Source organism: Gallus gallus, chromosome 7 (assembly GCF_016699485.2).
Source record: "Gallus gallus isolate bGalGal1 chromosome 7, bGalGal1.mat.broiler.GRCg7b, whole genome shotgun sequence".
NCBI lineage: Eukaryota > Metazoa > Chordata > Aves > Galliformes > Phasianidae > Gallus > Gallus gallus.
The window spans coordinates 17866210-17890641 of record NC_052538.1 but is presented as its reverse complement, the minus strand read 5'-3'; the positions used below and the strand labels follow the sequence as shown (position 1 = coordinate 17890641).

General features: G+C 46.1%; 3 protein-coding genes across 4 annotated transcripts in view; all 3 read left to right on the top strand.

Moving 5' to 3' along the window:
• MYO3B (myosin IIIB) overlaps window positions 1-12240 on the top strand; it is a 211163-nt gene extending 198923 nt beyond the window's left edge. Inside the window, exon 39 of one of the 2 annotated variants that reach the window (XR_005861643.2) lies at window positions 4-12240. The gene's annotated coding sequence lies outside the window, so the exon portion shown is untranslated. The remainder of the gene's footprint in view (window positions 1-3) is intronic. The other variant, XR_005861642.2, reaches the window with a different exon arrangement.
• A 738-nt stretch (window positions 12241-12978) lies between these two features.
• Window positions 12979-14876, top strand: SP5 (Sp5 transcription factor). The gene is made up of 2 exons (NM_001044684.2): window positions 12979-13172; window positions 13468-14876. The coding sequence occupies exons 1-2, from the start codon at window positions 13122-13124 to the stop codon at window positions 14530-14532; spliced, it is 1116 nt and encodes a 371-aa protein (NP_001038149.1). The 5' UTR covers window positions 12979-13121; the 3' UTR covers window positions 14533-14876.
• A 244-nt stretch (window positions 14877-15120) lies between these two features.
• Window positions 15121-24432, top strand: part of GAD1 (glutamate decarboxylase 1) — a 54110-nt gene continuing 44798 nt past the window's right edge. The window contains exon 1 of the mRNA XM_040703325.2: window positions 15121-15335. The gene's annotated coding sequence lies outside the window, so the exon portion shown is untranslated. The remainder of the gene's footprint in view (window positions 15336-24432) is intronic.

Genomic DNA, 24432 nt, shown 5'->3' with positions numbered 1-24432 from the left:
CAGAAGGAGAATTTTGGGAGACAACCAAACTCTGGCATTTTTTAATGTCTTCTGGTTAACCAGATACATAATAGTACATACGATTTAAAATAAGGCCATATGGCACAGAAGTGTCATCCTGTATAGGAAACAACTAAGTAGTTTTAATTCTGGTATATGCACAAGACATGGCATCTAATAACCTCACCTATCCTACTTTTTACTCTGATAACAAAATATTTAAAATAACATCAATTTTATTGTTAGCATCAGGAATGTGTTTTGTTAGTGTGCCTTTTCTTTAAGACCCCTGGGGAGGAGTTGTAGCAGAATGCTTAGTTAACAGAAAATGTTTCTGCCTGACAGCAACGCAGGATTTCCAGACTGACAGAAGTAGCACGGGATGCTGTGAGAAGCCAAGGCCTGGGAGCAGCCCTCTAGGCCTGAGCTAGAGGTTATAAAGTCGATGAGAGGCTTTGTGTCTCCTTTGTGCTGGGACTGGAACTGGGAAGGGAAGAGGCCAACAATTCAAAATAATAGCACACTGTGTCTTCAAACTCAGGCTGATGCTGTGATTCATCTTAATGGATTTCCCAAGAATTATTGGAAATTATTTTATTACACGTATAAATCCAGTATCAGTCAGAAAAATAAATATATGCATTGTGTTACCGGGGGAATGTTTACTGTAGCACTCACGTGCTGTGATGCTAGAGGACATAGGAACAGATAAGTGAAAAACACATCTTGGAGTTATATTTCCACAAACCAGATTACATATTATTGATCAGACCAGCAGTAGATTAAATCCCCTGCTTTTCTTGGGAGCCCTATTTTTTTAACTAAGTTGCAGAGAGAGATTATTTTTCCACAATTTAAATATCATTTTGTAAGGTTGTTGGGAAATGGAGATGGCAAGTAGGTAGATTAACATTTGCATTCTGCAGAAGACCAAAGTCCCAATTTCGAAACAGTCTCTGGTGAAAATTGGGTTTGAAGCTCTCAGCAAAACCAGTATGGCCACAACACAGACTGGTGGCAATCAGCTGGGCTGGAGCACAGAGTTGGGAGGGAGGGAGACCTGTCTGGGCTGTGTCCCAGAATTATCATCGTATGGATCACAGCAAGTGTCAGGTGAAGATATCTGTCTAAAACTGGAGTAGCAGAAGAGAGGCATTCTGATGTGAGATGTGCCAATGGAATGGCTGAGGCTGAGATGGGGTGACAGGGCTTTGTGGTTCTGGTGGAAGTGATTCTCCTAGAGCTCAGTATTCTGGGAGGTGATGATACAGGATTGCTGCTGGAGTCCTTAGCAAGGAGAGGTGAATGTAGAAGAGGTGTTTTCACAAATGGTGTGATGTAGTTTATTCATTGTTTTCTGTTCTTACTGCTACTTCCAGTTACAAGCAACAAATAACGCAGTTAATGCAACTGGAACAGTTAGGTAAAGTCTGATCTGACAGAGCAGCTCCTACTGAGATCACAGTGTCCTTGAAACAGAAACTTCTGATTTTGTAATTTCTACCGCCACAGGAATGAGCTCAGCTGAGAAGCATAATTACAAATAATCTAATCATTTGAGAAAATTGATAATTTAAGATCCCCAATTCTCATACAGATTTCTAAGACTGCTGAATGCTGTGGGTGAAACAAGGGAGGCTGCTTAATCTGTCAGTCCACGCAGCTGAAACTTGGGACAAGGCAGTATGTTAAAGACACTGCCGTTGCTTTGTCTTTATGCCTCGAGATGAAAGTAAACTAAAAGAGAAATAGTGAATGTAACCACTGTTCTTTATATTCTTGATACATAGGATTGGTATGATGAAAGCTTACTTTCACATCCAAAGATAATTCCTGTATTTAATGCAAGCAGAGACAATTTATTTCATAAAATTGATCTGTTAGAAATGAAGTTTTGAAAGAAAAGCAAAGTGAGAGGCTACATGAAACTGTATCTTGTGATTACTTGTGTTAGAGCCTTCAGCATTTTGAACTCAATGCAGATTTACAGTTGAATTCCAATTGGAAATTGGTATTGATTGATTATGTTGCTCATTTAGCATTCCAGCATGCTGCAACAATAACGCAACAGACTGTGATAAAATGGGATGTGATCTAACAGGACATGACCGGTGGGATGAGAGCATAGCACTGGGTCTGCTGGTAGTGCTGTGCAGTAGTTCAAGTTGGCATCTTATGTGCTTCGATTGTTCATTTCATTTTACTGTCATCCTACTGAGTTGAACACTTTAAAAGACACGGCGTTTTTCCATCTGTAAGTCATGGAAAGACAGATGGATATGGAGAATCTCCACCTACAGCACCTTGACTGAATGCCATTGCCCACTTAGCGGTAGAAAAATCCCTTCTGGAAAATTAAAATGCCGTTAAATATCTTTTATTGTGAAAGGCTCTTTAGTACAGGAAGTTACTGATCTCTTACAATTGAAATGTTTGTGATTCGTCTTTTCTTAATGAGCCCAAGTAAAACCAACTGGTTCTTATCAACAGAGCTGCTATATTATAAACACCGCTTCTGTTACACTGAAGTTAATCCCCAGTCCTGTTAGGAGAAACTCATCCTTATTAAAGTAACATTAAGAGTTTCTTTTTATCGATCTGCTCCTTTCACTTAATGATAGGAACTTACTGATGTTTTAATAATAACCTTGCAAGCTTTATCTCATTTTACTTCAATGTGAGTTACAGAAAGATGCTATGGAAACTAACTTAGCATAAACATTTTGCAGATGTCTTTAAAGGTTAGGGGAAAAAAAGATTTAGTTGCACTGCATGTTAACAAAGATGGCTGAAAAACTACAAGATAAAAGAGAGCCTGGAGTAGGAACATCAAAGAATTGTTAATGACAAGAAATACCATTAGGGTTAGCATCCCCTTTGTTTCAGCCCCCTCACACCTGCAGTGTGTTGCAGATTCTGCCTTTGTTGGCACATCTGAATTACTTCCATTAGCATTTATAGAAAAGTGGCTGCAAAACAACAGAAATGTACCCCGGGTTTTCTCTGTTGCTCCAGAAAGTCTGATATTAGGTTCTCTGTGGGTTTCCTTCAAGGTACAGTATCTTATTGTAAAGGAGACTATAGTCCCAGGATTCTGTTGATTGCAAATGAGCGAGGTTGAAAGGAGAGGATAGCTTTTGTTACTGCTCAAGAACTAATATAAGCAACTACAAGAAGCGCACATAAGAAGCTCAGACATTAGCAATAGCAAAATCAGAGCGTGAAATTCAGATTAGCCCTCCACAGGCTGTGAGAGGGAGGGGGTATTGGAAGACTTGGCATGGCTAAAGGTGTAACCTGTTTCATTTGGCCCCTGAAAATTTTTAACAGATGGCGGGACCAGCTGTCTTTTTCAGCCATTTAATAAACTCTTCGGTGGTAACAGTTTGGGAAGTGGGGGGTTTTGAGTCTTAGGCCAGAGGAAAAAATAAAGAAATCTGTCCCAATTGTCTTTGCCAAATAGCGAAGTCTGGAAACATTATGAAAAGTTAAAGTGAAAAATCTAATTGATGATACTGTCCTGATTATCCGTTTCAGCAGCAGAGGAAAAAAGGACTGTCGGTGCCCAAGTGGACCAGTGCTCGAAAAAACGCCTATTATGTTGTTATCTTTATCTGTCATTTTAATTTTGGCTCTTGCAAAGGAGGCACATGATGAGAAATTTAAAATGAGCTGTAGGATGAGAAACTGTCTTACTTTTTGAGACACGATACTACGTCAAAGTAATGTCTTGTGTAAAAACCAAACCCAAATATATGCTGTGGATAAGATCAAGTTCACACGGTGAACTTATTCTAACTTGCATAACACAGCGATATCTAATGAAAATAAACTGCCAGTTTAGAAGCATATAATGTTTGGGCTCCAGTAACCTTAGTGGTATGTGGGGGTTTGCTTATTACGAGTTTACCAAAAAAAAAAAAAAAAGCACTAAAATTCTCTTTCTCCAGTTAAATTATTTTTTAAAAAATTAACATTTCCGACACAACACTTAAATGGCAACTCTCAATTATGGGAGATGTTTTATTTAAAAAGCATGTCTAGTGTCTTTGAACAGAACAGTTCTTTTTGCACATTTACATGCTACCCAGCTGAGCAGCCAACCCTTCCATTTGACAAGGGCTTTGTTCTGCCTACAGGCCTATTATAAGCCCTAGATTGTTTGCCCTTAATAAATTGCAACAATAAGACAGAAACCTCTTTCAAGTTAAGAGAAATAAAACACGTTGCCTACATTGCAAAGCATATGAAGTTCAGTAATGACAACAGAAACATATCTACTAAATCTCATTTGATTTGCTCCCACATCACTGCGGTTAAGATAGCCCAGAAAGGTTACCATCTTTCCATACACTGAACAAAAGATTAAAGAAAATAACAGTGGGACAAAACAGCTCTAGCTACAGTTTCGGGCATTTTGCTTTCTCCTACATGATATAAGATCATACTGGATGCTATGTAGAGAGACCACTGGGAGCTGTTGAGCCTGAAAAAAAAAAAAAGTGAATGTGATTTAATGTAGTACAGAAAAAGAAATGTTTTTAACTAAAATGAAATGTGATTTTTATTAGGGAGAGAGAGAAAAAAAAGAGTGGCAATTATTCAAATTAAAGAATTTATACTACTCTCCGGTGTGTTGGTGTTTGTCTGCTCATGTGTGCCTGTCGAGCTGTCCCCTCAATCACAAAGCCCTACCAATTTTGCTTTTATAGCAACTAATGGACATTCTTCTGTGGCACAAGTGTTGGTTGGGAGCTTGTGATCTTAAACAAAATTGCTGAGCCCTGTTTATGGGGCCCCGTTTGCAGCATTCAGCTGCCAGCTGTGTTGTTTGTGTTTGCTATAAGTTGTTAGAAAAGGCCACCTTTGTTGAGCTTAGATCTTCTGCGTATTTTCTTCACTTAAGCTAGAAATTCCCAATGATTTTTAGAGCGTGTCTACAAATTATGAAGAAAATAGGAGGCAGTGTGCAAAAGAAACAGACACCTTGGACTCTGCAACAGAAAAATTAAGGAAGGTGAGCTTACTTGTCAGTAGATCACTAGGAATTGAAGCGATTTAAAAGAGCTGTCTCTGTTAGAAACTTGTTAGTAACTCGACGCAGTGTTTTCAGAAATGAATTCCAGTCACTGGTTCATTTGTAGTTTACATTTTTTAAATGCTTTCTTTTAATTTGCAGATGGAAGTCCTGAGGATATAGATATTTCTTTGCTTTGATAATAAGAGAAGGACACTTGGTAGTGGAAGTGATGCTGGCAGCTCAAAGTACAGCAATACAAACTTTCAAAGGAAATGTAGCATTTATAACAGGTATCGATTCCTTTGCTTTAAAGGCTACTTTTTATTCTTTTAAGGTGGTTTTGACCCATAGATGACTGTTGAGAACTATTAGTCATTTTCTTGGGAACATTTGATATTTCAGATACCTCTGCTTTTCTTCTCTTAAGCCACAGTATGCAGGAAATGCTACAGCCACCCTGCTCTCCCAGGAAGGGGGAACTAAAGATGAAGGTGGCCGTGGCTTTTTCCTCTCCTGTCTTCTTTTGTGTCACAAAGAATTAGAGGTGGATTCTTCATTGTCTGCCACGGCACAGTGACAAGGTGCCAGCTTCGCTGCTTCTCCCAACTGCTGCACAGACCCCAAAAGAGAACGTCATTTGTTATTTCTGAGAGGGTGGAGCCGTCGTGTTTTACCCTGCTGCTTCCGACAGGGTTCATCTCTGCTGTATCCAAATCTGGGTGGCACTTAGGTGAAGAATTTTAAGGGATGCACATGAGAAAATTAGTGTTAATGATTTTTGATGAAGGGGGAAAAAATGGACTCAGAAACAACAAAGTAGAAAAATACGATGTGAGGGATTTAGAAGAAAAGGGAGGAAACTACCTGACAGAAGGAGGGGTTAAAAAAAAGGAAGGAACTGTTAGTTTCAAGGAAGGGGCAATCCTGAGTTTTAAATTTTTAAGATGATCCGTAGTATAGGCTATCATGAAGCCTCAAATCTTCTTGGAGAGCCTCTGGAGATGCCTGTAATACTGTAGTAGAAAGCCACTTGGAGATGCTTTGGAAGCTTCTTGAGGAGACGAGTGGTATAGTTACTGTGAATCCAAATAAATGCCTTTAAAATGCAAAGGTACAAATGGAATGGTAATTGGAGTTCCATAACTGAAGACAAATAAAATTTATCAGATCTAAAGCTCCTAGATGTTCTAAACACTCGCTTTTCAACAATTTTTTGATGGTGCAAAGTAGAAGTTTTTTAGTTTCTTTTTTTCTTTCTGGGTCTGCAGCATTGCAAGGAATCGGGTTTTAAAGACATTAAAACTATTGTATTTTATATTTTATAAACCTACAGTAAGGTTTAGAAAGAATCTTTCCTGTCATAAGGCACTTTGAGTTTACAGAAAATGCCAACGGGAGAAAAACAGAAGAAGCATGCCTGGGATTTAATTTTCAAAAAGAGCAATTGTTCAGTGTGCTACAGACTTTGTAGTTGGGACTCCAGAGAGACGGCCTACTGGTAGGTGATAGAAATCTTAGGCAGGTGATAAATGTGCTGTTTGTGAGCCTTCCTATGCAGAGGACTGGGTTTTGAGAATGATGCTGTCTAAAAAACTTATTTTCATCTTATTTTCTGGGGCTTCATTGTGTCACAAGAAATGTTTTGCTTCTTCAGACAAATTGCACAGAGGTCAATATATATAATATCTCTACCATGCATTTATGTTTTCACCTCCAAATCAAACTGATCAAGAGATATTAGATAAATACCAAGAGAACAAAATACATCACTGATTTTTCAAGCTCCATCCTGTAAAAACCCAAGATTCACTCAACTATCTGAATATTTATTATACTTTTTTCTCCATACAAAAAGATCTGATGGTTATAGCCCAATTACAATTAAACACATAATCTGTCTGCTTAGCAAGGCTGAATCTGGGTGCTTTCATTAAAATCAGAGTGTTTGTGGATTTGACAAAATAATTAATCAGCAGCTGGAAAATCATGTTTAACAATAGCTCACATATAGTCTAATGGGTAGCATGACAAGCTTGTTCTTAGCATCTTAGGAGTCTTCATTATACTCTCTGTATAACAGTGTATAGCTGAAGATAACAGAACACAACCTGGACTGAAATTTAGGACATGCAGGAGGGCTGTTGAACAAGGTACAGGCAGAAAACATTTTCTGTGTCCTAAATTGTTCTGAATGGCCAAGAATAGAAAGCACCACAAACAGTCCGGACTTCCATGTTGCAAGCATGCATGTTATGTTGTAGCTGCCTGTAGGACTGGGGAACCAGCCAAATGCCGATCAGCAAGGAGCTGGAATGAGTGTTTTCCCCAGTAAGGGAAAACACTGAGTATCCCCAAACTGGACTGACACGGAAATATGGTTGTCTGGTGGTCTCTTATGAATTAGCAAGTACCTGGTTGTTTGTGCTCGGTACACTCAGTGTTAGAATTACAGAGGCACACTATGCCCACCTAAAGGCCATTCTGTCTTTATAAAGAAAAGGTGTGAAGCTCAATTCTTCAGTTTCCATCTGCTGCTCTAAATACTGTCCACCAGGCTGGGTAGTAATATCAGTGGTGGACATGTTGGCTTATCATCGTGCTTGCACAGGCCACATGCTTGTTATCTGCTCTTCTCAGCAGCTTCCCACAGAAAGATTGTTATCTGCTCATAATTCAAAGCTGCTGAGAGAGGGTACAAGAGTCAGGAGAGACTACTTGAAATTGGGGGTGAGAAGGATTGAGAAAAAAAGGGCAATGAGGTGAAACATCCTAACAATATGGCCCCAAGTTAGACGCCTCTTCAGTAGGGTTAGGATGTGGTGTGGGTCAAGATGTGTTGTCTCCTGTGGTTTCCTTTAGTATGAATAGAATAATAACACACTACTTCTTTATAAAAGAGGTATGAAGATAAATGCTTTAAGACCGTGTGCTCAGCACTGCAGTGACAAGTACAACAGATTGACTGAAGCTCCTCCCAAAACACGCACCTCACAGTTTGACCACAGTTCTTACTCAGGCCTGCCTCAAGACTTTGCTCACTGATCCAGTTCCTATGTTTTCCCAGCTCCACAGCTGCTCCTGTCATTCAGACAAATCTCCTGAATTGGGCCTGTTGCTTTGATGCTCCTTTCCATGCCCACAGCACTGAGCCCTACTCCTGGGTAACATTCCCTGTCCCTGGTTGGTTGGCTGGTGTACACAGAGATGGCAAAAGGTGGACTGTGAAAACTACCTGGACTGCTGGCTGGGAACAGGAAGAACAAGAAAGTGGAAATAAAGTTTCCACCCTTTATTTATATATGTTGAATAGATAGATAGATAGATAGATAGATAGATAGATAGATAGATGTAAGAATATATATATGCCTGTGTAGAGACTTCTGAGTGAAATGTTATTTTAGCCAAAAAAAGAACACCCTACAGAGATGAAAACGGCTTCAATCAATCATTCAGAGCAAACTGAGATGCTCCATTCGGTTTGGTATTCTCATTACCCGTGACCCCAGCACCAGCATGTACGCAGCCATGCCCACTCCCAGTTCTCCCGGCCGCTCTCAGCACTACTACGGTGTGAGCTCTCAAGTTGCATTTCTGCTTCACCACCACAAGTGACAGCCTTTTGCCTCTGTCCCCCCTGTGAAATGCTGTCTTGCACAGGAAAAGGAGATCAAACGCATCCAGCCTGTAACACACAAACAGAGCCAGGATCTGGCAAGCGAGGGGCTGCCGGAATATCAGCAGAGAGAAGATTCTGCTGCAGCCTAACAAGAAGGTCCTGGCCCCAGGCTGCTCCCTCCTGGTTTGGTGCATCTGAGCAGTGGTGCTGCTCCACTCTGTGCAGCTGCTTCCCACCTCCTACATCCCTCTGCTACTGCTTTCTGGTTTTTGATGCTTAACTTCAAGCAATGCAAGTAGCCTATAAAGAACAGTGGAGCATATACCAAAGGAAAGAGCAAAGGTGATTGAATTGTGCTGTTTGTAGGTAAGAATGGGCAAATACTGATCAGCTGAGGTGCCTCTGACTGGCAGAGCAATAGCAAACAGAGGAAGTGGTTTGTTTTATAGACAATGCGATCAAAATCTCTGTGAGAGCCGTAAAATAGAGAGCAGCCACTGAAGTGATGACCACTGAGGCATATGGTATCTAAATTAACACGGAGCATAGCATCTCCTGGGAGGAGGTCATCAGGGTATCATGAGGCTAGGGCAGAAGGCTCCTTTTGTCTCTTCCTACATTAAATTCCTAAGATAAGGTAACACTATACTCATATGGAAAACCAGATAAAACTGGAAATGCAATGGGTTTTTTTGAGTCTTTGACACCAAGTTTAAAGGATAAGGCTATGCACATTGCTGGAACTCTTATCCTTTTTGGGGAGGGTGGGAAGAACTACCTCTAATCCCTCTGTGTGATTTCTAAATCTTGATTTAAGAGGGATTTTGATTACTCTGTTCTCTTATAAACACTGTTTTACTTCTAGAATGCAAATGATCTTTTCCTTAATTTAGAGCCAAGTAAATGAGAACAGGCAGGAGAAATTCATAAATCAACTGATAACTATATCTCATTAAAGAGAATCATTGGCACTGAGGAACAGCTTCTCTCTGAATCACTGCATGTGCCAAGTATTCTTAGCGTGAAAAATGTAGCAAAGCACGAGCCCGCCTCAGTTCTTATGGGCAGCTACTCCACTCACTGCTGTATGAATTCTGACAGAAGAGCACTGTGGCACAACCCAGTGCTTGAGGGTATCGGTATGGATACTTGGTTGTTTTGTTTGTTTGTTTTTTCTCCAGCCTTTCTTATTGTAAGATGAAAAATGTGGGAAAATGGTCCCTTTTGGTTTCCTGTGGCCTCCTGAGAAGCAGTCAGTGATGCTCGATGACAGATTTCTCCTGAATCCCATTATTTGGGTTTGGAGCTCATGTGACAGAGCTGTGCCATTTGGACACTGGAGTCCCAGCACTGCAGCATCATAATCTCTCTCACATTTCCCAGCATAAGAACTGGCTAATTTAGACTAAGGGTTAGGTAATTTAGATTAAGAATGCATTTTCATTTTATTGCATTATCTGTCCTTAACCACAGAGCCTTCTCTTTCATATATAATATGTGATACTCTCTGTTCGGTAAAGCTAGAGTATGGGGCTTCCTGCATATAGAATGAAAAACAGGGATGTGACATTTACTGAGGGAGAGGGGCCCGATAGTGTACTCTTTTCTGCTTGCCCTCCATCTCACGTGTTCTAGAAGTGTGGGGAAAATGCTGTTTGTTAGGCTGGAGCTGGAGCCATGGCCATGCTGGCAGCCCTGCCTCTGAGAGGAATGTCCTTTTTCCTCTCCTTGTCCTGTGTTCTCAAACATCTGGCCAAGCAGTGCAGCCCTGGGTGAGAAGGGCTTACTGAAGAGTAATGTGAAGTATGACTCATGGCCAGTTTAGGATTATGCTTTGGCTTGACATGACCAGCTAGCGGGACATGCCTCAGCTGGTGCTCCCTGGTCACTGCTGCTTCACTTCAGGGTCCTGAGCTCTGGACAGAGCTGGGGTGGTTTGGTGAAGAGTTTGGTGAACAGCAGCCAGGTAATATCTCAGAGGAAGGCAAGGGTTCCTCTTTCCAAGCCCAGCACTGCTGTGTGGGTGCCTACAGATGCTGTCTGGTAAAGATGGGGATGGAAGCTGGTCCTGCTGCATAGACTATAGTGAGAATGTATTTGTGTTTGTATAGCACTGTGAGGATAGAGAGCGTACAACTGCAGTATGCATTTGGAATCATTTTGCTGTTTCTTTGTAAATTTTTGTTTGAATAGTTTGCATCATTTATGCACTTACCTGCACCAGTGAGGCATCGAGGTTTGAAGTGAAACAGAAGCAAACCATGCACCGCGTTCTGAGACCTTTCTGTCCATTCTCCAGGGCCGCTTTTATACATCTTTCTGCCCAGCTAAGGAGAGAGTTCTTTCATCTTCATAGCCAAGGCTTTTCCCAGACCTCCTTGGTGCCCCAGGCCCATGTCCACCTCCTTGGTGCCCCAGGCCCACTGGGAGCACACCAGTGCCCTGAGGCAGTGCTGGAAGTACTTGGAGGTTTGTTCTTTCTACTGGATTCATCTCAAAAACTCTCCCCATGTTCGTGGGCACTCACCTACGTGGTGTCAGTAGGCACAAGGAGCACTGCCTGCCTTTCACTAATATGTATGCATTGCTGGCATAATCTACCTTACAAGTTTAGAGTGTCTAGGGAGGGTCTTGAGGCTTCGGCAGTGCCTCTTTCCCAGCACACCGCCAGTCCCACTCGGGTTTTTTTTTTCCCGCCTTTTTTTTCTCCTCAGAGACTCTGTGAAGAGCACTTGCACTTGGTGAGAAAAAGTGCGGGCTTGTGGAGCACTCCTGTTCAGCAGCAGTCCGTGATGAACAGGTTGTTTCAGAAGTGACTCTGAGATGCTGAAAAACGTTGCATTTAGAAAATATATTTTTGGCACCTGAATGTTCCGCAACGCCATTAGGAGCTCACGGAATAACAGGTGCACTTCTACAGTGCTGGATCGATCCACTGAGCCAAACCCAGGGCAACGTGGCAGCCGTGCCATCACCCAAAGCGTGGGCTGAGCAGCGCTCCTGCTCCCAAACTCGGTGCTCTTTGCAGTTTTAGCGCAGCACAGATACAACGAATTACGAGACCCGGTTTTGAAACAGTTCGCTGCTGGGCCTCCCGCCCGCCACGGCCGTCCCGTCGCAGCGCTCCCCCCGTGCCGGAGCCCCCCGGGCGTTACGCGGCTGCTGCGGGCGGGATGCGACACGGGGTCGGGTTCCGCTTCTCCCCGGTACTCCGCGCGGAGCCGTGGGAGAGGACTCGGCGCTTTAATCCCTTCAAAAGACAGCGGCCTAATTCAGCTCGACGACTCTTGGAAGTCTTTGAGCGGGCGGCGATTGTTTCCACGGGAAAGGCAGATAAGGATCTCTGTGCCGGCATTTAAAGGGCCTGCGGCGGCGGTGTGAATGCAATCGCACCCGACGGCCGCGCGGAGGATCGAGTTACCCGGGCTGATGGCTTCGCAGGGCCGCGGCCCGGCGCTGCCCCGGCCCCGGGGGGGTGCGGAGGAGCTCGGAGCTCCGCCCGCCCGCAGCTCGGGACCGCCCGCAGCCAAAGGCGCTGCCGAGAGGGACTCTGCCTTCGTTTAAAGGAGCGCGGTGGTGGCGGTCGGCGCCCGCTGGGTGAGAGAAAACTTTTCCGCGCCGCTCCTCTGCCGCCGGCCGCTTTCTGCCCGCCTGCCCGTGCTCTTCCGGCCCCGGGCCCCGCCCGGCCCTTACCCGAAGGTCCCCAAAGGCTGCGGGCGGGGAACACGCGGAGCTCTGTTGGGGCATCCCCCGGGGGCGGGAGGCTGCAGGGGAAGTTCCGCAGCCCGGACCGGGTGGCCCCGCTCAGGTGGAGCGGCCGCACTGCGGTGTGACCTCGGGGGCGGCCGGAGGCAGATCTCGGGCGATAACAAAGCCACATTGTCACCTCGGGGCTGCGCCACAACCCCTTAATTGCGAAAAAACAAACAAACAAAAAAAAAAAAAAACAAAAAAGAAAAAAACAGAAAAAGCCCGACGGGGGGGGGGGGGATCCGGTGTATCGCGCATCCCGCGAGAGGGTCTCCAGGCAGTACGGGGTCCTTTGATCAAGAAAATCCAATTATTTGTGTATATACATTTCCCACATAGTGATTACTTCATTAATTGTCCCGCCTTTATCTCCTCCCTTCCCATCCCCCCTAATAATCAGTTCTTTTATCCCGACCAACAAACACACCATAGGAGCTTTGTGGATTCAAAGGATTTGCTTTCGCTTCTGAAAGAGCCGCTATTCTTTGATGATTGGGTAGCGGCAAACTTCAAAGCCATAAATCTTCCTTCTGACTGGCTGGCGGCCCAGCAAAGTCCTTATCAAATTCTTGGAGGTGATCCCGGCGCAGGCAGACGGGCCGCGGAGATCGGCGGCGCGGGGCGGGCCGGGCGCGGAGGCGAGGCCGGAGGGCAGCGCGGCGCAGCGCGGGCGGCCCGGCGGTCCCGCGGAGTCCCCATGCCCCGACGGGGCGCCTCGCCCCGGGCGCAGTAGCCATGGCCGCGGTCGCCGTCCTCCGCAACGACTCGCTCCAGGCTTTCCTCCAGGTCAGTGCCAGCGCCCGAGGCTCCTCCGCGCGGGCGGTCGAGCGCCGGACGGGGCTTCTCTTCGGAGCCGGGGCCGGGGCCGGGGCCGCCCGCGGGGAAGGGCTGCCCCAGGCGGGGAGCGGGCCGGGCGGGGCGGGGGTGCCGCTCTGGGAAGTTTCCCGGCGGCGCGGCGCGGGGCGCGGCGGGGGCTCTCCGGGGGGACCCCGGGCCGGGCGGGCGTGGAAAGTTTCGGCGGGGCGGGCGGCGGCCAGTAACGCGCTGTGCTTCCCTCCCCGCGCCCCGGCTGCCGCCGCAGGACCGCACCCCCAGCGCCTCCCCGGACGTGGCCAAGCACTCGCCGCTGGCCCTGCTGGCCGCCACCTGCAGCCGCATCGGACAGCCGGGCGCCGCGCCCGCCGACTTCCTGCCGGTGCCCTACGAGCCGACGCTCGGATCCCCCTCCAGGATCTTCCACCCCTGGGGCGGCGAGATGCCCGCGCACTCCCCGGGGGGGCTGCCGCCGCCGCACCCCAGCCTGGGGCTGACCCCGCAGAAGAGCCACCTGCAGCCCTCCTTCGGGGGGGGGCACGAGCTGCCCCTCACGCCTCCCGCCGACCCCTCCTACCCCTACGAGTTCTCCCCCGTCAAGATGCTGCCCTCCTCCATGGCCGCGCTGCCGTCCGCCTGCCCCCCCGCCTACGTCCCGTACGCCGCCCAGGCCGCGCTGCCGCCCGGCTACTCCAACCTGCTGCCGCCCGCGCAGCCCTGCCGCCAGCTCTCGCCCAACCCGCCGCCCGAGGACCTGCCCTGGTGGAGCATCCCGCAGGCCGCCGCCCCTCCCGGCTGCGCCCACCGCTTTCCCGCCGCCGCCGCCGCCGCCGCCGCGCTGCCGCGGGGCCTGGTGCTGGGCCACTCGGACTTCGCGCAGTACCAGACGCAGATCGCCGCCCTGCTGCAGACCAAGTCTCCCCTGGCGGCCACGGCCAGGAGGTGCCGCCGCTGCCGCTGCCCCAACTGCCAGGCGGCCGCGGGCAGCGCGCCGGAGGCGGAGCCGGGCAAGAAGAAGCAGCACGTCTGCCACATCCCGGGCTGCGGCAAGGTGTACGGCAAGACCTCGCACCTGAAGGCGCACCTGCGCTGGCACACGGGCGAGCGGCCCTTCGTCTGCAACTGGCTCTTCTGCGGGAAGAGCTTCACCCGCTCCGACGAGCTGCAGCGGCACCTGCGGACTCACACGGGCGAGAAGCGCTTCGTCTGCCCCGAGTGCGGGAAGCGCTTCATGCGCAGCGACCACCTGGCCAAGCACGTCAAGACGCACCAGAACAAGAAGCTGAAGGCGGCGGCCGACGCCGTCAAGCGGGAGGACGGCCGCGACCTGTGACCGCCGCGGGCGCCCGGCGGGGCGGCTCCGGGACTCGCGCCTCGAACGGCGAGCGGGAGCCCGGCCGAGGGAGCCCGGGGCTGCGGGGCAGGACGCTCGCAGGGCCTCGCGGCCGCCGTCCCGGGACGGGCGCTGCTCCTTCGGCCGTCGGGGCGGAAGCGGGGCGGCCCGCGGCCGCGCTCGGCGCTTTCAGGGGAAAAGACTGACGTTCCGTGTACAGGTTATTTAACGGCTCTGTTTAATACAAATGTTTCCTCCCTCGTCCCGGCTCCGCGCGGGGCCCCAGCATGTTTCTGTAAAGCGACCCGCGATTGCAGCGTGAAAATAAATACGTTAACACTGGGGTCAGCAGGGAGGTCCCGCCGAGTCGGCGTCCTTTGATCGCCCCGGGCCCCCGCCCTGCCCCGGGGCCGCCAGCCCCCATCCCCCGGGGAGTGCCGGGCGGGCGGAGCGGCGGGGGCTGATCCCGGTGGGCGCCTCCCGCACCCCCGGCCTCTCCCGGCCCGCGGCGGCCCCTCAGGCTCTGCTCGGTTACAGACTGTGGGGCCGCGAGCGCGGAAGCGGACCGCGCCTTCCGGTCCGCACCTCAGTGCCGGGCGGGAACGGCCGTCGGAGGAGCGCGGGCCGCGTCGCTCGTCCCCTGCCCGGCTGCGGCTGAGGCGCGGCAAAGCCAAAGCTGCTGCCTCAACGCACCTGTCTGCAGAGCACAGGATGTGAGGGCGCAAGGCTCCCTGTCCTCCCGGTGTGCCGCCGCGGGACAGCCCCGGCAGAAGGGACGGCGTGTGGCCCCGAACTGCTTCGAGGTACTTTTTGTGGGCAGCCACATCTTTGGGGTATCCTGTGTGCCGTCAGGCATCGCGTGAGTTCGGGCATAAACCTGTGTGAAAATATGAGGTTTTTTACTATAGCAAGTTCTCTTCTGACTGAAAATGGTATGAAACAAACCAGGAGAAGCCTGCTCCACATTGCTCTTTAAGATAGCAACCGCGTTATTTCACCCCCAGGCCGGCTGTTCTCCCTGGCTGCCCACAAGCCCGAGCTGTGGTGGCACCGAGCCCACAGTGCCGGCTGCAGAGCTGGGTCTGCATGGCAGCGGGCCGGGCAGCGCTGATGGTGACGGGACATGGAGGATGAGTGTGTCCGTGGGGGTGCTGGGCCTGGGAGGGAGATGTGCCCTCAGGAAATAATGAGATGATACCACTAGAACACTCACCTCTGAAATAATGAGAAGTTAGTGGATAGTTTCTATGGTACAGCTATTTGACGATATCGTAGTGGTTATCATTCTGAATTCATTTCTAGCACCATGCTGTTAGGGTCGAATTATTTAATTAAGACCCGATTTGTTATATTCTTTACTATTGCTGAACCTTCTGTAACCTGTCCTGCCACAGCAAGCCCTGTGAGAAACACCTTTGGGTTGCTGGTTGGCAGTCAGTGCCCAGCATTCAGTCTCCAGAAGTGTGCTGGGGAGTAGCGAGGTGCCTTTGGTGTTACAGAGTGAGCGATGGCAGCGGAGGCAGTGACAGATGGGACTGGTTCAGGAGTCCTTACTTCTGAAAGTTGTTGAGACAACAGCACATCCCGTTTACAACTGTCACTTAAATACGTCATTGGGAAAAAACACAGTGCTCCTGCTTTTCAAAATGTTTCCTGGCACACAGCGACAGCCTCCTTCCTTGCTTTGAGATTTAGTTACAGTAGGAATGTAATGTTGCAGAATTCAAGGCTGCTGTAGAAAAGGGCCTCTTTCAGTAAGTAGTCTTTCGGTTCTGTACACAGATCAGATGTGCCTCAAACGGACAGTAATGGGAGAGCTTCTGTTGGTATCTGGGGAGGGGGAATGGTGGTGTCCCAGAGTACAAAAGATCCTCTTACATGATGGATAATGGCTCAAAGATGGCCACGGGATAGCAGCCTTTCTCTGCTATGCTAAGTGCCCAGACCAAGGCAAGGTACTAACATAAGGTGGAGCAGTGTGTTGGCTGCCTTCTGGCATGAGTTCAGCGTGAATAGGGAGTGGGGAGCAGCGCTGAGAGAGCAGATAAAACAGCCTGAAAGTCACATCTAAGCTGGGCCATTATGGAAACCTGTTCTCCAGTTAGATGATGAGCTGAGGTATGCCTACCCAGCAATCTGTGCTGACAGGTCTGGCCAGAATCTCTGGGGCTCTAAGTCACTCCTCGCAACAGGACTGGTACCAATGCGCCGACACTTCCACCGCTCGCTTGGTTACTGCGGGTTCACACTTCAGGCATTAAGAAGAAAACTACTGCCCGGGCAGTGCCAGCACCGTGCTCGAAGGTGGGGGAGGTGCTTGACTTTATGTGTAGATATGTTGTGTTAATATTGTACCCTCGCACTTTGTATAATGTCCACATGATAGGTACATTTACAGCATGAAATTGCACAGGTTGAAAATATGTGCAACCAAAATGAGTTAAATGCCTGTTAGAAGAGATGCATTTCGTTGAAAATCTATGATGTCAAATGCTAATTAAAATCTTAATCTCTGAGTTAAAAAAAAAAAAAAAGAATAACAAAAACAGTAATAATAAATATATACCAACATCCCACGAAATTATGGAAAAGTAGAAAACTAGGCATCCGTGGCACAAGGTAAGTGACAGTAGCAGTTTATATTTAATGAAATGTTATGTCACTGCAGCTTCTAAACTGTGCATTGGAGACGGAGGGCAAATCTGTCAGAGCTGTTTCATATCCATCTCAAAATAGCTAAATCATATGATCACTTTTCCATTGAAATCGTTCAACTTTTTTAGTAATATGGCATTTAAATCTACGTAACCTTTCTGATGTGTGGGTAGAGCGTTACAAAAATATATTGCTTACATCTCAGGAATGTATTTCTAGTTGGCAAATTGCACTCTATAATAAAATTAACTTTTAATTTTGCATTCACAAAATACGTTTTACACTTTTAGCTGTTTCCAATCAACTAGAACAGCTGTTCATTTTATCAAATTAAATGATTAATATTCTTCTTTATCACACAGTTTGAGTACGTATGCTGCTCAAGGTCAATTCAATCCTGAATTTTAAATCTTAATGTCATTGGTAGAATAGACACATCAAATAAACTAATTCATCTCATAGTTAATTCAAATTAATTAAACTTTACTCAAAAAAAGAAGCTGTAATACAACTTAGGAACTCAAGATTGGGCACGTTTTCTGTATTAAGAAGTGGCCTTTGCACTCTGACAAACTTTTAGCTGGCAATATTAACAACACTTTGTCCTCCAGACCATTTTTTTTAACATATTGTTATCCGGTTGTTTTTACTTAAGGGCAAAATCAGATGAGCCTATTTTGGGGCTTCACCTCAACCAAGTTGTCATTGTTGGTTTGAATCAGACTTTCACCTGAGAGGGGGCTGCAGAATTCACCTTCTGGTCCACACTGGCTGGGGTCCTCACTGCAGTAGTGCAACAGGAGTATAAAACTGTATTTCATGGAACAAGGAGAAAATAGGAGTTTCTCAACTACTGTTGTGGGATAATAAACATAGCTGCCAAGGGTTTACTTTCTAGGCCCATCAGAAGATGATAGATGCGTTGTTCATAAGGTAAGTGAAAAGGACAGAACATGGGGTCGGAGTGATGCTTTTGTTTCAGGAAAGGTAAAGGATTTTCTTTCAAATCTTTTGGTGCTAAAAAACCAGAAAACTACCGGCTCTGGCTGAAATAGTAACCCTCGCTCCATTGGTTACATACTGAGAAACCCGCTTTATTAAGAAATGGGAAATTTTGCATGAAATCAGTATCAGAGCATAGGCCAGCGTGCTAAGCCACCTTAGACAATTTTTAACATTGTTCTGGATGGATCCTGTCCCACAGGTGCCCCTATTTCTGTGTCTGGATGCCACGCCATTCAGCTCCCCTTATTTCCTATTGTGAATTTCTCTCTACTCACTGTTGCTATGATGCATTTGTATATTTCTGCTGGATCCCAAAGTCACATGCCAGCAGTTCTTTCAACCTATACTGTGAGACGTGTCCTCCCTAGAAACTCTCAGTGGGATCCTTCTTTTCATACTAAATCATAGGTGTATTTTTAAAAAAAAACATTCATTTATTTAAGAGATTGTATGAAGTTTTACAGTAACTACAACTTTTCAATGTGTAAATTTGCACTTATTCCTAAAATTAATTGTAAACACAGAAGAAGTAGGGACTATAAAATGCTGATGTTGAGACTTTTATATCAGACAAAATGCAGGTGTTACTACTGCTCAGTGATATTGCAGTTGCTTTGGTAGACATCTCAAGTTTCTCAGTAGGGTAAATCCCTCTCTCTGTTCAGGTGCCTACAGCACATCTGGGCACTTCTTAATCAGCCTTGTTACTTTTTGTAGATCTTGTCAGCCTATCCCAGCACTGAGTGGGGATAAACATAAGAACAATACCGAGTTTGTTATCAGATCTTACCACTTTCAGTTTCTCCAATTATTTCCTACCTCTTTGAGATTCTTGTGAATTCCCTGGTAGAGATGTGTGGCCCACCACTCTGGCATGTGATGGAGTCACCTCGCAGATTTTCCTGACAAGCTTATTAAAAATACATACATGAAATGATCGCCTCACAGGTACCTTCAGTAGCCTTGCGTGTAAACTGCACTGAGGACCAGGAGCTGTCAGACAAGCAGCCAGACTGCCAGTCCTCAGGTAAGTCTCACGAGTGTAATAAGGATCCAAAGCCCTGCGCTGGTGAGCTGACTGGCTTTGATCACAGCAAACCACTAGCAGAGTTGTGTGTAATTCAAAGGTTCTTTTAAAAAATATTACTGCTTTTATTTCTTGTGAATATTCACTCCCAACTGATTTCAAGTCATACAGGGTGTGTTCATTTATGGGCAATGAAAATTGAGTTCTGACCTTGTAACTGTGACAGTTCAGTGGGGGAGTATGGATAGTGAGATCTGGCCTTTGACCTGGAGGTCACTGATTTTTCTTCTCATCTCTTAATTTTGCTGCGGAAGACATTCACTGAAGCACTCGTGAAATCCCAGCACGTCCCTGACCCAGCTGGCAGTCAGACCTCTGCTCAGCCATGCCTGTCACAGCAGCACAGCTGAGTGCTCAGGCCCCGTGTGCTCACTGTGCACACAGGTACGTGGTAAGGATCCATCTCCCCCACAGGTGGCTGTGCAGGGAATCCCACGCTGCCAAGCACTGAAGTAGGTGGCCAGGTGCTCCTAATACTCAGTGAGTTTGTACTGATGTATGACCTGAGTCAGTACTCATAAACAGTCCAAGCACACCCTTTGGTGGTGCAGAGGCCTTGTACAGAGTTGTACGGGTTCAAATTTCTCCATCAGTGGCAGTAAGGCTCAAACTTCCTTTGACATAATTGAACTGCCAAAGAAATAATAATCTGGTTTATGATAGCTGTTCCCACTCATCTCTGTCTAAACAAGGAGCAGTTTACCTGTATAACAATATATGCTAGAAGCCATTATAGTGTGTACATCACTAGAGCAACCCTTCTTCTCCTGCACCGTTTCCTCCCCTCCTCTAGGCTAAAAGAGAAGCTGTGCCAGCAGAAGTGCTGCCCTACCTGTGCAGCTGCATCTACTGTCCAGTCTTCTGCAGATGTCACAGTCACAGAATCATAGAAATACACATTATATGTATTTTGTTGTGGGTTTTTTTTCCTCCCCGTGATTGGCATAACAGTGGGTGCAGCAGCATGTGGTCAAACCCTGGCCTGCTCCATCCTCAAGTGAGCATAGATTTATTACCGTTTGGATTTAGTTGTTCTCTCTAGCCTAACAAAATAATCTGCCTGAAGGTAGGAACTTCCCTAGCCTTCACCTAGCTCACCTCAGTCCCCCTTCTTTAGTGCAGCACTTGCTACTTTTGCTGGCCACTGATGCCCACACTAAGCAAGTAACTCAGTTTAGGCAACATCATACTTTGTCCTTCCTGCTAACCTCTCCCATAACAAACAGCAAACTTTCTTAACATTAGAAATGTCCTGTGGCCAGGGAATCACAGACTTTTGCCGCGACAGTGACAGAGATGTCCTAAGTGAGCATGGTGTGATCACAGCATTTAGTATGGGAGGAAAGATGAACCACAATGGGAAAAATAATATTCAAATATGCTAAACTGCCGTAATATTCATAAGTTAAATATTTCTACTTACAAATATCCACATCACCAGCTTCATCAGAATCCACAGCGTGTGCCTATGATTTTGTGCTTTCAGAAGGTAGTCTGTAAAAATAAATTCCTATTATCTGCAAGTCCCTGTCCTTGCAGCAGTACTGAGCTATTTAAACAAAATACCAGTATTAACCTCTATCCTACTCAAAAACATTTTTCATTTTCCTTTTAACACGAACCAGCCATCATAGAGCACACTTGCAAAACAGGCTCTAATTACAAAGGTGGCTAAAAGAAATTTTATTAGACCAGAGCCCATATCTTCGCTTGGGGTCATATCCCACATGCTTCATTCAGGATCAGATGGCGTGCCTGTGATCTCCACATGCAGATCTCTCATCTGTATGGAAAGGAGATGTCAGTCACGCTGCCACATTCTCCCTTATTTTAGACAGCTCTCCATAAGTCTAGGATGCACATGTGAAGAAGAGAGAGGAAAATGCATGTGGTTCCCTCATCAAAGATTATCCAAGAAAGATAACAAACTGAGAATGTCAGGTGTTCTCAGCTACTGCACGTTAATCCCAAAGGAGTGTGCAAATGGCTTCCTTTTTCCCACTTGCATCAAAATCATTTGCCTTCCAGAATGACCAGGAGCAGCAGTAGTGCTTTGCTTTTGCTGATCCCTGCAAAGAGCAGTCAAACGCATGACAGCTGCTTACTGAGCATGTTACAAAACATCGTGTGTTCACTTCAGCAGCCAAATATAGGAGGTCCATTCTTCTCAGCATTACATGATCCTGCAGTAGTGTGGCTCCGCTGACTTCATCTTGTTCATTTGCTCTGAAAGAACTGAAAGAAATAGTTTTAAGCAGGCAAAGATTACACTTTTATATTTTCCAAAATATTAACCAAATCTTCTTATATGCCTACGTGAGACCCCAGGCTATGTCTGAGCTTCTTAATAAGATGCTTGAATAAATTGTGTGATGGCACTGGCAAGCTGCTTACAAAGTGCCGGCGTCAAGAGTGTGTTCAGTGCTAAAACAGTTAAATTAGAGAAAGGGAACAGAGCTGTGAGCAATCTTGTTAGGGGAAGGAGGTTTTCTGCAACACTATTTAAAACTGTCCAGAGCCACCAGCTCATCCATGTAACCACTGGAACTGCTGCATCTGTGCCATCTTGAACATACAAAGGGTGACAGAACAGGGAGGTGGATTTCTTTTCTGATAAGGGCCTTATAAAGATCTTAGCTGTAAGAAGAAAAAAGAGAAAAAAGATCTGAAGGTCATTAATCTGTTCATCAGGAGGGTGAACAGAAGACAGAGCAGCTGGGGAGCATGGCCACGTTTTGTACTGCATGCTGAGTCAGGTGAGGGAAATAGGAAGAACCCTTTACTTATGCTCACAAATATCAACATTTTCTTAATTCCTTAATTCATTTTCCCAATTCCTTTCTTAGCTCGCTGAATGCAGAGGAGAGACACAAGATCCAAGACTTTTTAGAATTGTTTAGTTGATTCAGTCCCCACAGCTTCCCCACACAGCTCATGAGAGTTTCTGGTACAGCTCCCAGCCCCTCTGTAGGGTGTTGCAGCCTGCAGCTGCTGCACTGCCTTCGCAGGGTTGTGCTCTCTCCTGCCCTGCCAAAAAAGCTCTGTGTGCAAGTATGCTATTTTGAAATACTTTGCACATCTGAAGAAGAAAGTTTCCTACACTAAACACAGTAACTGCAGTGTGCTGAAATGTGGGAGTTACTCTGTAGTTTTGTTATTCAGTTATTTTTCTCATTGGAACCATACTTTTAGTCATCTATATGAATGCTAAATATTAAACAGCCAGTAAAACAGAATAGCATGTTACATTAAAATCATTCTTTATAAAGTGCTTAGGTACATTAGAACCTCCTTTCCCTTTTTATTACATGCATTAATTCCTGCTAGACTTAAAACGGGTGTCAGGTATCAGCTGTAACACTCAGATTTGGGTTCTGATCTACACATTAGAACCTCTGCCACTCTGTGTGTTCAAGTAAGAGGAAGGAGGAGGAGAAGTTTGGGCCTGTTCTAATAAGCTACAGCAATTAGGTGGTTCGAATACTCAGAATGATGTATTAGAATTATACAATTATTTGGTTTGTTCAGTTCCTTTTTAATACACTTGAGAACCAGCTCCTAATTAAGATACACACGCTATCAAAGATGCCAAAGTTAGATGTTGGTAAAAACAATTAGAATGATGATGTGGGCTTAGATTCCCTGTGGTTTTTGTACAGATCGGTGAGACAGAGCTGGGTATGGGCACACAGAGTTTCCGTTCTCTGCACAAGGTCCTACAGTGACATGAGCCACCCTGGAGCAGGTGAGATGCTCTGGACGTGGTTCTGCTTTCTCCCTTAGCTGGCTGGGTGCTATGACAAAAAGAGCTTTAACTTTCAAGGGAATTGCTGCAGTTACCCACTGCTACTGGGTGAGGAACTGCATCTCTGAATGCGCAATCCCTTCTGGGGAGCAATAGTCTGGGGACGCAGCACACCTCCTCCGGCCTCCATGGCCAGGCTATTAAATCACATCACTGTCTGTGCTATTTTCTGCCTATGGAGCATATGCCAATTATGTGTTAATTATTTGTTCTTTCAATGTAAAAAAAAAAAAAAATCCTTCCTGTTTAAAATGTAAAAGAGGAAAGCACAGCATACAGCAAAGCACATTTTATGAAACAGAATAAGATAAATGATCCAACCAAGATTTCCGCCAATTATAGGCATGCCTCACCCCTTTAAAACTAATAGACTATGTAATGTACCATCCTTAATATGTCCTGAATGTATTGCTCTTGATCTCAAAAGCAGTAAGAGCAGTCTCTCTCATGAAATCTCACTACAGAAATGACTGAGTTCCTACCATCTCAATGCCACATGAAAAACCTTAATCAAAGCAACCAAACCTCTTGACTTGCTGCTGATTCCACAGCACTTTTTTATGGAGTGGTATCACTTTTATCTATCATCATTTATTCAAAAAGGTAAATCAAAAGCATAAAATAGTCTCATCTGATTTTTTGCCTGCAGGAGATGTCCTTCTCTTTGGTTAAGCCATGAAGTTTTACGCAGTCAGAAGCAAACTAAGTGGCCATCCTACTCTCTGTTCTGCTTTTCTGTGTGTAAAAGTTTCCCGTACACCAGTCACAATCCAGAATCAGAGTTTTGAAAAAGAAAAGGTTCGTCTGCAGCAGATAGGCTGACAGAAAGAAGCAATTCTTTTTCAAAAGATGCAACACTTCTTTTAAGTTGCCAATCAACGCCAATCCTCTGTTAATCCTAACCTCCTAATGTGAATGTGACACTAAAGCTTGTTAGTGTGAGACGCATCTAGGGCTATAGTAATCATTTCTAATACCAAGGATTTTTAAATTTTGAATTCTAAAAATCCTAACGTAAAATCACACTTTGCTCACATTTGCACGTAATCGAACTTACTTTCATTTAAAATAAGTAATTAGGAAATCACTTCAAACCAAACTGCAGTAAGCAACAGCTCAGCTGAAGAGGTTCACAGAAAAGAAGGGTCAGCCCTAAGACACACCCAAAGACAGGTGGCACATTGACTTCACAGCTAATCCCCATCAGCTTTTGTGGCCTGTGGCAACAGAGCAGTACAATTAGGCTCCTCGGCCTCAGTTGTTAGCTGGTTGGGTTCTTATTAACCACTCCACCACTAGGATACAGCTTCTTCTGAGTCTCCTAAGTAAGGCTCTGACCCGTGCCCCT

Coding starts and splice junctions, on each gene's coding strand:
- SP5 (NM_001044684.2), top strand. CDS start 13,122: ATGGCCGCGGTCGCCGTCCTCCGCAACGACTCGCTCCAGGCTTTCCTC. Junction 13,173..13,467: donor CGCTCCAGGCTTTCCTCCAG/GTCAGTGCCAGC, acceptor CTGCCGCCGCAG/GACCGCACCCCCAGCGCCTC.